This window comes from Pipra filicauda, unplaced genomic scaffold, assembly GCF_003945595.2.
Source record: "Pipra filicauda isolate LSUMZ 115617 unplaced genomic scaffold, ASM394559v2 scaffold164_size1636381_pilon, whole genome shotgun sequence".
Taxonomy (NCBI): Eukaryota; Metazoa; Chordata; class Aves; order Passeriformes; family Pipridae; genus Pipra; species Pipra filicauda.
In genome coordinates this window covers 925,822-943,820 of record NW_024104151.1, presented here as the reverse complement: position 1 = coordinate 943,820, position 17,999 = coordinate 925,822, and the positions used below count along the sequence as shown (strand labels likewise).

Below are 17,999 nucleotides of genomic sequence, written 5' to 3'. Positions count from 1 at the left end.
CACATCCAGCTCCATTCTTACCGTATTGCTCGTCCAAATGAAGAGAAGAGCGGCCACAGTGGAATATCAGCTGGTTTTCGATAGGCCCAGTAGTAGGAGGCAAAGGCACCAGCAAGAGTACACTGACCTAGTGCAATTGCAAAGTTCACCAGCCAGAGAAAGACAAAGGCATTGGCTAACTGGAAGATGAAGATGTACTTATGGTACAGGCTTTCTCCTCCATAAAAAGCAAAAGTACACTGAGCACCCGGGCACAACTTAGTCACATTGGTTGTGTTAAAAGTCTGAATAGAAAGAAAAATAAACAACACAATCATAATCAATGCATTCTGTGTACACAGCCTCTGAAGTTTAGCAGGTTAATTTAAATGACATAATTCTGCTTGATGTTTCATTAGTTCATTAAACATTGCACTCCAGCACTACGTAAGCCATTTACATATTCAAGGATTCATATCAATGACTTATGAGGTGCTTAACTTTAAACTAGGTGTTAGCAAACAGGGTTGTTCACCACATGCCTGAAACCTACACAAATGGAATTTGAATTTCAGAAATATACTTTTAAGATACATAACTTTCGTTAAAGAAAATCTGCTCACATTAAAAAAATATATTTATTTGAAAACTAGAGGTCAAATCTGACATTTAGGTAAATCATCACAGTTGAAAGGAAAACAACTGAGCTGTGCCATTTCATACAAACTGTGGATGTGTTCACAACTTTCCTTACGTACCTCGGACTATTAAAAGAGGAGCAGTCTTTACATTTAATTACTTTTCCCTAATTCTGTTGTTCATTTCATGTATTTGCTTGGTTTGGGCATGAAATAAAACCAAACCAATTTTAAGTACTTTCTTTTGCAATGTTCAGACATCAGCAGGGTGAGGAATTCTTTGGTATATACACAACCACAGTAGTATACTTGAATTTAATGCATCAGCTCCTAGCCGTTCCTCTTGCCCCATTGCTGGGCACACCCAAGCAGAGCCTGGTCCATCCTCTGACTTGTCGCTGCAGACACTGACAGACATGGATGAGGTCCCCTCTCAGTGTCTCCTCTCGAGGCTGAACAGCCCCAGCTCCCTCAGCCTTTCCTTGTAAGGGAGATGCTCCAGTCCCCTCATCATCTCTGCAGCCTCTGCTGGACCTGCTCCAGGAGCTCCATGTCCCCCCTGTCCTGAGGAGCCCAGAACTGGACACAGCACTGCAGATGTGCCTCACAGGGCTGAGCAGAGGGGAAGGATCCCCTCCCTGACCTGCTGCCAATACTCTTCCTAATGCAATTCAGGATCCCACTGGCCTTCTTGGCCCCCAGGACACACTGCTGGTCAGGGACAGTTTGTCATCCACCAGGACCACCAGGTCCTTCTCTGCAGAGCTGCTCTCCAGCCTGTGCTGGTGTGGGGTTATTCTTCCCCAGGTGCATAACATTTGATAAATATTTCTAGTTTTATAAACATCCTTAAATTCAAACCCAGTCAAGTAAAAATTTTTGACTGAAGGCAAAATTTAGATTAAACAAGACAAATATTTCTTGAGCTTCCTAAAGGTAATTTCTGTGCCAAAGGAAGCTAAGCTTCTGCTTCAAATCACGGCTAGTCCTCAGGCAACTTTGAGGCACAGTTTTCAAACACTGCCACTGCCTCTAGAAGATCACAAAACAGACTCCTCATGAATTCAAGAATACCAATAAACTTTCATTTCTGTGTCTTCCCTTCTCACCCTGTAAATTAGAATGGTTAATATTTACAGGACTATTTAGCAGAAAAAGTAGTTTATGTCTGTAAAATTCTTTGTACAAAGAAGTGTTATCTGGACACTAGGTAGTATTTTCAGATTTAACATGAGGAATCATTACTTAAAATATGCACATTTTCTACCAGCACTGCCTTTTAACAGTGATTAGGAAATGCAACTATAGATAAATATTTGTTACACTTACCTCTGGGTCACAAGTCAGGTTTGCATACTTGCACAGTGTTTGATTAGCCATGACTTTATACACAGGTTCTCCTGATGTGGCCAGAAAACTGAGCGAAATATTTTAAGGAGGAATCACAGAACTGTAGGCTTTGAGCAACTTAGGATTCTGCAGTGGGTTAAGAGCTCTAAAGAACTTATTCAGGTAACACGAAAACTTCTGTTGCTATGCAGAGATGTATCTGAAGGGTTGACAGACAAGACTGAATACTCTTCTTACTTAGAGAACTAAAGCAAACTCCATCCCACAGCTGTAATAACCCCATACCAGAATGGGCAGAGGGTATAACCTTGAAAGTTGTCTTTATCTCTCTTGCATATCTATCTTTCACAAGGCAGACTATGCAGTAGTTCTTTGACAGTTTGTATTTTGGTGGTAGATATAGAGCATAAGGATGAATTAACATTCTGACCCTCCTTGTGAATGAAAGAACAAGAGGTTTTCAAATAGCAGTTTTTCCCTTTCTTAATCCTTACCGAGCCCTTGCTGTTTGGGAACAAACAGTGGTTGCTGTCAGGCAATTCAGAGAAGACAGTGCACTGTATATTCTCTCACTCCTTTCTCATACTTTTCTGAATAAAACACATACAGAGCCCACTCTACCCCCAGTTAACTAAGAGACCGTTAACACCAGGCCTGTAGAGCACACAGCACTTTAAAGACCATATTCACTCTTTGCTGAGGACCCTTTTTAGTCCCTGAAGTCAACCTTTAGTAGTACACAATGCCTTGTATGATCCCCCTGCCTTGGCATAAATTTTAGTCCAGTTCTTTTTAATTAGATTAAATGCACTAATTTGTACATCACATGCAATCGTGTGGCAAGGAAGAGTGCATCAGCACATGACGTGCTAAGTGACCAAACAACCCTCTTAACACTGCTTTGATTAACATGAAATAGCAGAGAATTATCTAGTCTTGCAGATCAGAAGACTTGCTCCAGAGAGGTACATGGAAGGATACACAGCTGTCACAGCCCAGTAGGAAATACAAATTGCAATGAGTATGAAGGTGACGATGGGGTAGAACAGTGTAGACATTATATAGCCAATAGCCCTATGAAAGAAACAAAACATATCAATAAGCTACAACAATTCCAGAAACAAGCTTTTTATCAGTCCTCTTCTAGCAATTTTACTTTGAGATCCTTGTTGACAGTCGTAACATAATCTAGCACTGGGATCTCAGAATACTGCAGGAACTTTATTCAAATGTCTTCAAATCTTGACTTTGTCATTTCTACCACTCCACTTTTATCAACAGTAGTACTACAGTGAACTTTATCTATTTGCCATGTTCCAGCCTGATCTAGAGATCATTTAACAGAATTCAAAATGTATTAAAATCAGACAAACATACCTACTACCTTCCTTCAACAGTGCAATAGCAATCCGGATCCGATTTCTTAGGAAGATCAGCATCAGTATGATTATGACTTCAACACCACAAAGTATTATCACTGTAAGCAAACAAACAAAAAAGTTAGATTTATCAAGAACCAAACCTCTGTAATTTTTTTCCCTTGTATTTTACACTACTGTTCATGAACTCCACAAAATTCTCTACTTGAGCAGTTCTCTTTCTCCAACTGCACCTCTCAAACTTCAATCCACTTCATGCAGTTCCACTGTAAGGAAGTTCTATATGCAGAGAGCTAGTCAGAACTTGCAGGGCCTTGATATTAGCATTTATATTTTTAAAAGAAAAATGGAACATATAATTCTCAGACAAAGATAAAAATTTACTTTAATGTAATTGCAGTATCTAGCTTTAGATACAATTCATCCTTTACAAATTCTACTTTTCATAAACAAGCATTTTGCATGTTCATACGATAATGCTGCTCATTTGTAGCATTTAGGTAATAAAAAAAAAAGAGATGAAGAGACAACTTTTTCATTAAGAGTGCACATTTTTATACAATACAGAGAAATGGAATTGTTTGCTTCTCTAGGCACCATATGTAGAGGACAAGATTTAACAGGGCAGAAACTGTAGCAAGACACTGATTATTTCTCCTGAATATACATTAACAGATACCAAATTTAAAGGGCACTTACTAAATGCTAACCATGTTTGCCTCAGTTGCAGGTACACTTTGAAGTCTGTCTGGAATCCAATATCATAAACAGTGAGGTCAGATCCAGGTATTCCTTTAAGATGATCATATTCCCAGTAACAATGCCAGATGCCTTTTAAAAAACAATCAATATAACATGAGTGTTTCTGAAGAATGCAAAGACAAATTTTAACAAAAATCTTTTACAAGCCAAGCGTTTTGTCTTCAGCCTATCAGGTGAGCAAAACCCAAAAATGCATCACTGTGAGCCTAGTCAATTATAATATCGGTACAAGTGATGACACACTGAGCATACTGTGTGTAGATAAGGCAGTTTACTACATCTGGTGCTAAGTATCAGCACAGCTGGATTCTTCCTACATTTTGCTGCCACTTAAGTCCTTCTCACTTAACTTTGTCTCAAAGTAGGCATTCATTCCCCCAACTCTACCATTTAATTGATCTAACTACTGATTTTCCTTCCCCAAACTTAAGCAATAAAGAAAGATAGCCTCAGAGGTTAGAAGATTACACTTACCATAACCTATAATTCCAATCACACCAAAGATGAAAATCCAGAAGAGAACCCCAGCCGTGAACCTCAATAACACAAGGAAGAGCAGACTCAGCATCATTGCAATGAACAGCCCACTAGAAAGAGAAGAAACAAACGCAGGGAAAATGAGTGTGAGAATCTATTCACTTTCTTGTATCCCTGTTACTCCAAATGAGGGTCACTTCATCTCACATAAGAGAATGACTTGTAAAAATGTACTTCAAAATCTTTGTTATGAAATACATTCTCCTGGCTATTATCTGCTATTACAAACCAATAGTTTATATATGACAGTCTCACAGGGCAGAGCCTGAAATATTTGTAGGCACTAGGTTCTCAGGCTGGCTGAATGGAACTAATACAAGGCCCTTTTTGTCACTTACACCAGTTGTACAACCCCCTGTCTTTTTCAGGCCACGGTCTAATCTACAGTACAGAGTACTCCGAGTCTCCTGCCACTAACGACTGTGAGTATGGTATCAGACTATGAGCAAGCTGTCCCTCCACCAGTGACTGAACACCTTTAAAAGCTTAACTGATGTTTCTGAAGTAATTCTCCATATTATTATCTAAAGTATGTATTTATTGTCATGGATTTGCATTCAAGCTTGACTAATGCTTAACATGTGCATGTTACGGGCTCTCACCTGGCAATGACTTCTGTTCCCGTTTAAATTGAACACTCTGGTCCATCAAAACCAATATTAATGGGTTAAGAATGCACAAATACTTACATATTTGCTTCAGCAAAGTAGCTACTTCTTTTGTTTCAAATTTGTTTTAATTAATTGGTGATTAGCTAGTATTAATTGCAAGATGAAGTTAATACCGTTCAATACTTTTTGTTCTCAGTGTTGCTTTGCCTGCTGCACTGGAGTTATGGATTTATATTGGACTTACAGATTATAATGGATTTAACTATATATTGCTAATATGAATTTAGAAATTATGTGGGGTTTATACATATATACACTAATGACACTTAGCAACTGCAGCTGGTTTGAAAGTCACTTAATTCAGATTTTTGAGGTTTGGAATTGCCATGCAGATGGGTCCTGCAAGTGAACACAGCACCTCCTGATTTTCTGTCTGGCAGGACATTAAAAAGCTACCCCAGATCAACTGATGCTCTATGTATGTATGCTGTACTATCCTTATCTCACGGACAGAACCACAACAGTTTTATTATCATGTGATGAAAGAAAATTACAGTTGCTCCTTGAGTTTTAAAGTAGGATTGGTACCAAACACATACATGATATATTTTTTTATTCCCTGTATGCTCCAAAGTGAGTTTGGAAGAATAAAAAATACCCATAACAATCTTACATTAAAATCCAATACCAAGAAATGGCATAGTCTTCAAAAATTTTCACTCCAATTGATCTTGCATCCAGGACATTATTGATGCCGCTGAGAAAAAACAAATCAAAGAAAAGGTTGCTTCAGGTAGAAAAGCAGAATGTATTTAAACAACAAATAGGCTCAGTGGAAGAATTTGAAATATCTTTGCTAGTGATAAAAGTATATTACAATTCTTCAGTTCCAGTTCTGTCATCAAGCCAACATCAATCACAGTTATAGCAAAGAAAAAAACTGCATAAGAGTCTCTCTGCAATTAGTGAAAAAAATTCTATTAAAAAGGTTTTATTAAAAAGGCTTTATCGTCAGAGTGTAGTCTATTCATATCTGCAATGTAACAATGGCCAAACAGTTATGACTCTAGGACTGCTAATAGCATAGAACCAGAAAGCAGCTCAGAGAAGCAAAAGGTTTACTTTATGGAACTGTTTTCCTTACCCTGCAAAGTGCTTGCCTGTATTATTTTTTTTCTAAGAATAGCCCAGTACATTGTTTTTTCCCAAAAGCAGGAGCACCGTGATGAGGTGAGATGCCCAAAGGACAACCTATGGTAGTAGAAAGGCCACCACAGAAGAGGGTAGCCAAGGCCATCACTGGCTGGCCTGAATCCTGCAGCAGAAGGTTTGCATCTTGAACTTTCCTAGCAAAACTAATTTTTTAGAGGAAAAACAAGAATGATTTAACCAAATGAAAACTACTGAGACAATCAGACTAAAACTTTTTGCTTCTTTCTGCACACCACAGTGCTGGATTTCCTTAACTGAAATTTGGAAGTGCTCAGGCACAGAGAGACCACTTACTACCAAATCTTGCTTGGGTACTCTCAGCCATCAGTTACAACAGATTCTGATTATTTTTGAATTTCTAAATGATTGCACAGTCTCAGAATCCAACAAATGAACACTGAAAAAGGGTAAAACCTACTTTGCAGCTTCCCTGAGATCAGTTACATTTCTTGTTTTCCCTCTTCCATCTTTGAACGTAGTCTGATTTGCCACGGTCAACACACCATTCTTTGTGGAGAAGTCTGGGAAGCATCTCTTAAGAACTGTTCAAAGTATCAAAACAAAGTATGCATATTACCTTTCACGTCAAGCTCCACTTGTATAATTTTTCTTTTGTAACATATTTAAATAATTTCAGATTTTGCAGTCAACTGATTATCTAACAATATGCTGACTTTGACAAATCTTGGAAGAGCCATTACATTCAAGATTATGATTTTTAGGCTCTGGGGCTTTTTGTCCAAGCTCAGGCAGGGTAGGATCATAGATTTCAACTGGAGATTCTAGGTCCTACCAAACAACAACAGTAGTATATGTAAAAGTTTAAGAACTTGTAATAAATGTGGAACTTACTCTCTGTCAGTATCTGGGCAGCTTACAAAAACTGAAGCTTCTCAAATATGCCATTTCATGGTAATAATCAGACCAGCCCCCAGGGACAGACTCAACTTGACTGGTCACGAATGGTACTAGCACCCAAAACAATACATAACAGCAAGTGTCAGTTCCTCATATGCCAGATGAGTTCCAGTACCAGCCACTATCACTAGATATTCTTGGAGAGGAAGCAATGGAAAAAAGACAGAAACTATTGGTTAGACAGAGGGAGGAGGAGATTATAAAAAAAGAGAGAAAAGGAGAGATGTTTGCACACTCATTTATGCTGCCCTGTTCTTTGCTGCAAAAAGTCCTGGGTTTTATTCCAAAGGGAAGAGCAGGTCAGTCCTCCTACACAGCTGTACTTTATATAACCATTCAGTGCTTTCCTTATCAGATTCCAATAAATATTGATGCCAGGGTTCAATATTCAGTCTGGTATATCTACCCCAGCAATTATTCTGACTAAATAAGTAAGTAACGTGCCTCTTTTCCTCCCTCTGTAATCCTTGCCCCTTGTCGTAGTCTAAAAGAAGATAATGGTTTCTTTGCAAATTATTTTCTCTCTTTTGGGTCAGTACATCAGTTTTAATATGAATTCTTAGTATGTTTTTAAAACCATATTTTCTCTTTTAATAACCTGTCCCTGGTTTACATGATGTCCATTTTAAAACATGGCAAAAATAAACAGCAATTTCTTATTTGCATAAGCTTCTGGGTCAGTATTACATTTCTGCAGGTGAGATGAGCTCTGAGATCTGTGGTTATCTACTCAGAAATATGTGCTGACCACAGTGACAAAAACATTTTTGACGGCTTAATTCCTCTGTATGCCCTGCATAGCCAGCACTGCAGCTGAAAAGAGCTGCACTGCAACTGGGCTGAAGTATAGTGTGAATTTCAACAGCTGCCCATATGAGCCTTCCCACATTCGTAACATTTTCTTGATGCCAGTGGGGTTGCTTCCTCACATATTTTGGAAGGCACAATTTGAGCCATAAAACTTTTGTTATCAGTGATGATTCAAGAGCAAGAAAGAGCTCAGCTTGACCTGATCACAGGCTGAATGTTTCCAGATGACAGTTAGAAGAAATATTAGTAAATATTTATATTTTCAAACTCTTTAAAACTGAATGGATGTGACTGTCAGATAACAGACAGTTCATAGTGACCTTGCCACTACGAAAAACACACTTCAGACTGGAGTTGTGCTTTAATGTGAATGCTCACAATCTGCTAAGACGTGTGTAAGAAGTAGAACCACTCACAAGGCCTGCTTGGAATGATCATCGAAGGACAATCTTCATCACGTAGGACTTGAGCAACAGACTAAAAAGGGGAAAAACAGCAATGCTGAATACATAGCAGAATAACTACATGGTTTTCGTTTCTCATCCAGTCTGATGGAATGTCCCAAACTGGGCTTTGTAGCCTCCTCCCCAAACCTGGCTGATGGAGCTGCAAGATATATTCATGATCTAAGTGAGAATCCAAACTGTCATTGTGATTTGGGAAAAGACTATTCTTCTTTTCTTTTCTAGTGACAAAAAAAGAAAAGACCTGTTCACTTTGGATCAGCATCTAAGCCAGAAGTGACTGGGCAATTGTTCCTTGCCTCCCCTTCACCTTTTCTCTTAAAGAAAGTAAGAATTCAGCACAACTAATATAGCTGAATTGCAAGGTGTTTTAAAGATTGGAGAAATAACACAGTAAATTTGAGTGCAAAATCAATAACATGAAGGATAGATTAATTTTCTTAGCTAAATTTCTAAGTAGCTATAAATGACTTACGAGCCTTAAGAATTGGTCTGAGACACTGCTCTACTGCTGTGGAGTACCTAAGTACTTACCACAGTGCTGCAACTACATGGGTAGCTGCAGATATTTTAAGCAAACAGCTATCATTTAAAGAGTGGGGAATTTAGTGTGTATACAAGACCTTCACCCTGGTTTAAACAACTGTCAAATCACATAAATGGGACATGTGCTTATACGGTGACATCAGATAATTCAAGTCTTTGATGCAGTTCAATAAAATTATGTACATTACACTTTGCTTGAAGAAAAAATATATTCCATCACCTACTGATAGATACACACCTTGCGAGGATTGTTAAAGCCAGGTTTGCAGAACTGCCTGAAGTAATTCCACTGATCTGGTTTATATCTGTAGGAAGCCTGAACATCAATGTAAGTTGCAAACCTGTCTGGGCACTTTGAAACACAAAGCTGCAAGAAAAAAAAAATGAGTAAAGATACACTGGGGGTAGAGAAGGGTGAGGAAAATCAGTGCAATGGAAAAGCAAGAAAAAGGCCACTGCCTTCAGTATTATTTACTGCAGGATTTAGAAACGGATGTATGTTGTCCTTTTGATTCCCTAGATGAATATTTCTAAAATTCTTTGACAGAACACACTTTCAAAGTCTCTCCTCATATCAGGCATATCAAGCCCCTCTCTGTACCTTCTTAGGTTTTACACATTCTGGTAGATAAGCTGAGTTTTCAGTCTGTTGAAAAGAGCATTATTTATTTTTTTTGAAGAACAAGAAAAAATCTGTCAGTTCCTCCTCTACTTCTATCAGCAGCAGTGCATATGAATGAGGTGTTGTGGCAGCTACTTCCACAGGATACATGCATTTTCTTTCTACTACATGTATAAGGAGAACTTTATTTTTAAAAAGTCTCACTAAAATTAAAAGTCTCAGGTAATATTGTTCCATCCTTCTACATAGTCTTTTCAGTCAAATACATCTCTACAAATATTGTCAAGTCAAGATAGTCATAAATCACTCAAAAGTGACTTTTAACTGCTGACAAAGGCTGGATCTTCCCTAGTTACAAGGCAAGGGGATGCACACATCAGGAATGAAGTTTACACCACTCAAGGTACAATCATTATAAGTTGGATTTATGTGAGAAAGCAAGTAATGACTGGGGTTTAATGAATGCATCCACTAAGAAGCTGTGGTTTAGATTTAGGGCATGGAGAAGTGGCTGCCCGAATACACAGACTCTGAAGGCTCTGCTGGTCACTGGAATCACACAAGTGGACAGATGTTCTGACTCCTCAGTGTTAACCCTGGGACATAAAAGCCATCTGTTTAGCAAGTTTCAGCCTCTTCTAGAAGGCAGTTTGTTTCCAAAGCTGTGCTATATCCAAACACGCCTTGCAAAGCTCTGCTATACAAGTACCAGAGAGATATCATGCACAAAACTGCTTTTCATGTCAAGGGCATTCCACCATATATGATTCACCTAAAGGAACTTTAGAAAAGGTTGTGTACTAATCCTTAGAACAGGCCAGATGCAGCAAGAGGATCTTTCTAGATGAGTACTTCTGTCCTATGGACTACCCACAGGCCAAGAAACAAAGAAAGCAGAGTTTTGTCCTTGCTGGGACAACAGGTGACTAACAGGCATACACTTTACTACGCCCTGCCTGCCACCTTTGAAACAGGCAATGAAATGTGCTGCCTGTGGATCCAGTGCACTGGAACAACAGTTTGCAAATCCACAGGCTTGCTCAAGAACTGAAGCTCTTACCCCATGGCAGTTCTTGGGGTTTTTTCTCCTGCTAGTTGATATGGATGGGACAGGAATGAAGGACCCTGTCTGCAGTTCAAAAGAGAAATTATCAAACAAACATTTCTTCAACATTTTCCCCAAAGACCAGAGATTTAACCATCTGCAGTAACGAACAGCATTCAAAAGCATTTTTAGTTTTGGAGATGCTGCATGTTTGAAAATGAACAAAATAACTACTCCACTTCAACAAACTCTCCTGAAACAAGTATTTCACCTTACTTGATTCATGGCCATTACCAACTTGACCACAGCACCAGTCAAATCTCACACAATGATCTCAGTATTTCTGAACAGACTGAATCGTTCCAGTAAGAGAGGTAAAGACTGCAGGGTAACAGTGTTGGTGTCTGCATGTTGACAGATGGGGATTCCTGAAGCAAAATCTGCTGCTGATAGAAAAAGGTTTTGTTCTGACAGCAACTGGCCAATTGTTAAGAGGGTTCTTGCTATTCCTTGCTGGAGATCTCCACCTCTTCAGCTGTGTCAAACTGTTCATAAAGTCACATTAACTGGTAAGTCAGAAATATCTATCAAGGATAGGGATCAGGAGTAAGGGCAAGCGAGAATGGGAAACATTTTTAAATGGTAGTCCAGTAAGTAGACAATTAACATTTGTAATCAGTAAATTGGTTACTGTGTAACAAACCTCATCCAAATTAACACTGGACTTCACTGAGTGTTGTCAAGATGAATGAGACCACTATCTGTCACCTGTAGTTTAACTGCACTTTATTTTGGCAGCAAAGCTGGATCAGAGCAGTCCTGCACCTAATTCCTCTGACCTATCCTGTGCTCTAAGTTGCTGCCTCTTAGGATGAACTGACATAACTGGTTGTGCAATTATTCAATAAACCAGGTCAGTAAAGTGGTCTCCTAAAAGATTAGGAGGATAATTTTAACCCACACAAGTTCAGTGACTGGGTTTATTTCACAGCTTCATGAGGAATTGCAGCACAAAGGGAGTACAAAGTGTGGCATAAGGCAAGAAAAAGTTTTCAAAATCTTCACTTTTCAAAGTGCCATAGGTTCTAACCACACCCAGATACTCCTGTCTCTGGCAGTATGCACATTTTCTTGAACATGTCTAGCTTTGAAAACCAGAGGTGTCAATCCATATTTTCTGCATGCACTGAACACTACTGGATAGCTGCCTGTGATGAATTCATGTCACAAATTGCTGTATTCAACTCAACAGACTTTTTTTGTCAACTCTTATCAAAAACACACAATCTTGTATGTTTCTATTTAATTTTTCTGACCATCACAGGCTACAGAGACTGTGTTCTACAAGTCATCTATAAAACAATCATATTTTGAAGGACATGAACAGCAATTTTTAAATCCAAACAAATGTATGCCTAGTTCTTAAGCACCATGACTAAGATGCAGGGAAAATATTTTCTTTCTCCATTTCACTCACCTGTGTTGTAGGGCACTGCAGGTTTATTAACACTACAGGGCTGGCACATTTCAGAATGTTGAAGTAAAACAAAATGGTCTTGTTCCTATGGAAGTGGATATAAGATAATTAATGTCATAAATATAGGTGTTTATACATCCTACCATTCCAAAATTTATTGCATACATTGATATTTAAATTCTATAACCGTGAATGGCCATATTGTAAACACAAGACAAAAAAAATCCCAAGCAAAAGTTCCACATCAAGACATCTCTGAAAACAGAAGTATTTGTTCTAAAGAATTCTAATTTCGAGAAGTTTTTTCCACAGCCAGGTTTTAAGCTGAAAGAATTCATGTGTTTGTAGTCCCATCTCGAAAGGGTGAGGTCTGTAAAGTAACCCTGGCAAAAGCACCGTGGTCTCTGTGCTTCCACTGAACATCCTGTGAATGCACTGCATGCAAACTCACCATCAGAAAATGCTACACTGTAAAAGCTGCCTAATTTTTGTTGATCAGAAGGTGGCACCAAAATCAATCAGAAGCTTCTTATAGTTGGAAACCAAAAGCAGTTGGCCAGAATGATAACAGCATCTACTAATAACACTGATAAACCCCCTCTGATATAAATACGGGTCAGTTTGAAGGGTTTGCAGCGCAGAAGCCACACACCTGACAGCTACTAGAACTTGGGACCTTGCAGTAGCTGTCACTTCAGTTTGGATTTGTTGAAAACTGAGGACTCCAAGATCTCTTGATTTAAAGACCTGGGTTTTGAAGACAGCAAAACATGCTGTTAACCTTTGCTATGTCAGAAAATTATCAGATAGCTCTAGTGAAGATGATATGGCAGTAGTCCTGCCCTTTTTACACAAGACTTCAAAGCCAGGACTATATTGGGTCCCTGTAAGAAATAATGGTGCATATGGCCTGCAAGGTGCAAGGGCCACCAAGTTGATCGAGGCACCTCTCCCAAGAGAAAAGGCTGAGAGAACTGGAATTTCTCAGCACAGAGAAGAGAAAAGGCTCAGGGGTGACCTGAAGATGGAAAGAGACTGTTTGCAAGAGCCTGGAGTGACAGGACAGGGGGGAATGGCTTCAAACTGAAGGAGGAAAGGTTTAGATTAGATATTGGGAAAAAATTCTTCCCTTTGAGGGTGGTCAGGCACTGGCACAGGTTGCCCAGAGAAGCTGTGGCTGCCCCACAGGGACTTTGGAAAACCACAGTTCTGGGTCAGCCTTTCACACTGCTTAGTTTTAGGGAATCTGAAAAACAACAGTACTGACAAAAGCCTGACAAGCACATCCCACACCTCCACTTTTGGGGACTAGAAGGCCTCGTTCAGAAGGGTGTCCTGGCCTACTGCTATAAACACTCTTGCTTTTCCATTAGGTTGTATTATATGTTTTCTGGTTTATATTTTTATAAGAAACTCCTCAACGTGGGAAATTAGTGCCGAAATGCAGTCTCAGTCAGTAGCTGTATTATTCTCCAGCAATCATATATATGGAGGGACATTTGTTAACACAAACCAGAAACCACATAGTAAGAAATAAGTAAAGGGAAGATTTGAGTAACAAAGAGAAAGGGGGAATGGGAGTGAATTATAAGAATCAGAGAGAAGCACCTGGCACCACACCACACAGTGTATGGAAGCCATGTCTCTGAGACTCCCAAAACCATTTGCTCACTGTTTTTACAGACCACAGAGGGGACAAGGACAAATTCGGGGTGAAGTGAGGAACAGAGAAGGGGTGCACTGAGTGGAACACACACAACACTACAACTTTTTCTCCTTGGTTTTCCTCTTCAGGAAGTTGGACTCTCCAACAACTGCTGTGAAGAATCTAAGTCAGAGCATGGAACACATACATCTTCTTACACTAACTAGTCTGTTTCCTCTGTAAAAAAACCCTGAGAGTATATATATTCCTGCTCCCCTGCCTTCTGAACTCCCTTTGGACAGTGACTTTTTCATTTTTTTCCACAGAAAACTAAATGGGGAAAGAAAGACGCAGCAAAGAGCTGTTATCAAATGCTAGTATAACATCCATATATACACACATATTTATATCCATCCAGTGACAAGGGCATAAAGGGTGCCTCATACATACTTTTTAAAAGGGAGAAGTAAGGGAAGAAGCAAACTTTTAAAAATTCTATTTCATAAACCACTTAGATTTTCAAAGAAAACATTGATGCGACATCTTTCTTCCCTGAGTGGCTATTTTCATGTAGAAGTACTCTGTTGAGATCAACTAATTAATTTAACTCTTACAATTCAAAATTTAAGAAGACTGGAACACAGACATGAGTTAATAGAGCCCCTTGGGCTCTATTTACCTTCTATTTACCCAAGGAGGGTGTGGTTACAGCTGCCAGTCTCCCAGACCACTCCGTCTCCTCTCTACTGGCACTGGATAAGCACCAGAAAAAAACATGCTTTTCATTACAGTCTTTTCTGTAATTTGGTGCGTGTTGAGAAAAATTCAAACTTTGGCAGAAGTTGTGTCAGCTAGTCACTTTTTTTCAGCTGCTGATGCAATCTCTAAGTTATATTGATGCTTTACCAAAAATATTCTCTGAATGGTACAAAAAGCTGTATGACAGTAAAAATTTGGACTAGGTAACTAATATATTTCTGAATTTTATTTGGAATAAATACAGTAAGAGTGTCGTTGTCTCTTTGACAGAGGGATTTGAAACCTCACATCTTATTCACAGTGCACGAGTGGTAAAAGTATGTGAATGGATTTAGTACTCACTCATTGAGGGTATCTTTCTGACCACAGAACTGCCCATAGCTGTCAGTTGGATATATCACTTTCCTGGGGTCACCGTGCACCCAAGCTGCAAAATATATACATACCTCTTAACCTTTTAGTCAAGTGTATGCAGTTAATAGTTAAAACTAGACAGTATGAAAATGTATCACTTCTAATGTACCATTTTACTCTTTGTTGATCACCACTGAAGAGTACTGATTAGTTTATTTCCTAATGAAAAACTAAAATGAACCAAGATACAGATGAATCAGTAAAAAAGCCACTTCACTTTTTACTTCAGGGCATATATATCTGGGTGGTATCCAAAATATGTAATGATGTAACGGACTTATAAAATAATGGTCATTAGAAGAGTAAAGAACGGGAGCTAACTGTGTAGACAAATCTGAGTGTTCACAGACAATGACGCTGGCATTGAAGGGAACCTTCCACTACACCAGGTTGCTCCAAGCCCCATCCAACCTGCCTTTGAACACTCCCAGGGGTGGAGCAGCTTCTCTGAACAACCTATGCCAGTGCCCCACCCTCACAGGGAAGAATTTCTTCCCAACATCACACCTAACCCTGCCCTGTCAGTTTAGAAGCTATTCTCCCCTGTCCTGTCACTCCATGTCCTTGTCCAAAGACCCTCTCCAGCTCTCTTGGAGCCCCTTCAGACACTGGAAGGGACTCCTAAAGTTTCCCTGGAGCCTTCCCTTCTCCAGGTTGAACACCTCCAGCTCTCCAAGCCTGTCTCCAGAGCAGAGGTCCTCCAGTCCTTGGAGCATCTCCATGGTCTTCTCTGGACTCACTCCAGCAGGACCACATCCTTCTGATATTGGGGGCCCCAGAGCTGGCAGCACTGCTGGTGAGGTCTCACCTGAGCAGAGCAGAGGGACAGAATCCCCGCGTCACCTGCTGGCCACACTTCTTTTGACATAGTCCAGGGTATGGTTGGCTTTCTGGACTGCAAATCCACATTGCTGGCTCATGTCCAACCTCTCATCAACCAGCACTCCCAAGTCCTCCTCAGGGCTGCTCTCAATCTGAACTCTTTACTTCTAGCTTTTACTGTCTGATTAATGACAAATGAAATTTTCCATCACAGTTACTTTATGATTGCAAATTTATCAAACCATGGTATTTTTTTTGAACACATTTAATTTTGAGGTTTTTTATCAGAACACACATGGCTTTGAACTTCCTAAATACCTGCTGGAAAGCAGCTCTTCAAAGAAGGACCAGGGGGGCTGGTGAACAAGAAACTGTCCCTGACCAGCAGTGTGTCCTGGGGGTCAAAAAGGCCAGTCGAATCTTGCAGTACACCAGGAAGAGCATTGCAGGTCAGGGAGGTGATCCTGCCCCTATGCTCAGCCCTGTGAGACACATCTGCAGTGCTTTGTCCAGTTCTGGGCTCCTCAGGACAGGAAGGAAATGGAGCTCCTGGAGCAGATCCAGAGGAGGCTGCGGAGATGATGAAGTCACTGGAGCATCTCCCTTACAAGGAAAGGCTGAGGGAGCTGGGGCTATTCAGCCTCAAGAGGAGACACTGAGAGGGGACCTCATCCATGTCTGTCAGTGTCTGCAGCGACAAGTCAGAGGATGGACCAGGCTCTGCTCAGGGGTGCCCAGCATTGGGACAAGAGGAACGGGCAGGAACTGATGGCCAGAAAGTTCCACCTGAACTGAGGAAGAACTTCTTTGCTGTGCAGTGACCGAGCACTGGGACAGAATGCCCCGAGTGGAGTGGAGTCTCCTCACTGGAGATATTCCAGAACTCTCTGGACACAGTCCTGTGCCATGGGCTCTGGGCTGACCCTGCCGCAGCAGGGATGTGGGACCAGGTGAGTCATTGTGGTCCCTTCCAGCCTGACCCATCCTGGGATCCTGTGAATTACAATGTTAATTCATTATTTGCTTCTATGAAAGACATTTCTTATTGACTGGAAAGCTTTGCATAAATATAAGCAAAAGGACATCTCAGTTAAAAATGCTAACATTCACAAAGCTGCTTCCCTTCTGTATAGAAAAGCACTACTATACATGTGTTTACTTACCCACAACTCCTAATGCAATGTAACCCAGAATGACAACTATGAAGATCACACAGCAAATAACGTCTGTGCAGTGCCTAGGGACAAAAACAAACACTTTCTGAAATAAGGTGTTTAATACGACCCTTTGAAAATACTGATGTCATAGGGTACTTTAACATCTGAATAAGTTGTCCACACCAGCACTTAGCAGAAGTCTTACTTACAAACTCACATTTGAGATGTGAGGTCCTGTTTTTGCAGCAAGACCAGCAAATAAATGTGCATGCCTTTCTCATGGTAGACAGTAATAAGAACAGATTTAAGTATTGTTAAAACAAATAATACCTTACAACACTGAACCCATGAGATTACTCATGGTATAACCTGCTACAGGATATCTGCCTCAGAACACACCACTTGTGGCATCTGCCATTCTTTCTGTTTTCCAATCTATGTTTCCTCTTACAAAAAACCACTATGTTTTAACATAAAGGAGATAAAAGGGCAGATTTTTTAAACAGTTGAAGAACCTGAAGTGCATTTCCAAGTGTGGAAAGGAATCAAAAATCCTGTACACTTCTCTAGAGAGCCACAGCTTTACCATCTCACTAAAATAAACTTTTAGTGAGGCTGAAGGTGTACAGGACTCAAGGCCAATATGACAGTAACCTAAGAAAGGACAACTGCTCAAAGTACAAGGAGTGATGCTAAAATAATGCTTCTCATTTTCCCATCCTCCATTCAGAAGCAGTTCTGACACTGCTCGAGCTTGGCTCTCATCCCACTAGAGCCATTTTTAAAGGTACAATATTTATTTCAAGAGTCTCAGGAGAAATATGGCACCATAAATACTTTAATTACAACTCC

The 17,999-nt window shown here is 39.9% G+C and overlaps 1 protein-coding gene across 2 annotated transcripts in view; it reads right to left on the bottom strand.

Moving 5' to 3' along the window:
- SLC44A5 (solute carrier family 44 member 5) overlaps nucleotides 1-17,999 on the bottom strand; it is a 66,334-nt gene that overhangs the window by 11,896 nt on the left and 36,439 nt on the right. For both annotated transcript variants that reach the window (XM_027719946.2, XM_027719945.2), the window contains exons 3-15: nucleotides 17,154-17,227; nucleotides 15,097-15,181; nucleotides 12,351-12,435; nucleotides 9,445-9,573; nucleotides 8,613-8,673; nucleotides 6,887-7,010; nucleotides 5,930-6,013; nucleotides 4,583-4,695; nucleotides 4,046-4,177; nucleotides 3,345-3,444; nucleotides 2,949-3,041; nucleotides 1,947-2,034; nucleotides 22-284 (exon numbers count right to left, since the gene is read on the bottom strand). In XM_027719946.2, the coding sequence (XP_027575747.1) occupies nucleotides 22-284; nucleotides 1,947-2,034; nucleotides 2,949-3,041; nucleotides 3,345-3,444; nucleotides 4,046-4,177; nucleotides 4,583-4,695; nucleotides 5,930-6,013; nucleotides 6,887-7,010; nucleotides 8,613-8,673; nucleotides 9,445-9,573; nucleotides 12,351-12,435; nucleotides 15,097-15,181; nucleotides 17,154-17,227 (1,431 nt within the window). The remainder of the gene's footprint in view (nucleotides 1-21; nucleotides 285-1,946; nucleotides 2,035-2,948; nucleotides 3,042-3,344; nucleotides 3,445-4,045; nucleotides 4,178-4,582; nucleotides 4,696-5,929; nucleotides 6,014-6,886; nucleotides 7,011-8,612; nucleotides 8,674-9,444; nucleotides 9,574-12,350; nucleotides 12,436-15,096; nucleotides 15,182-17,153; nucleotides 17,228-17,999) is intronic.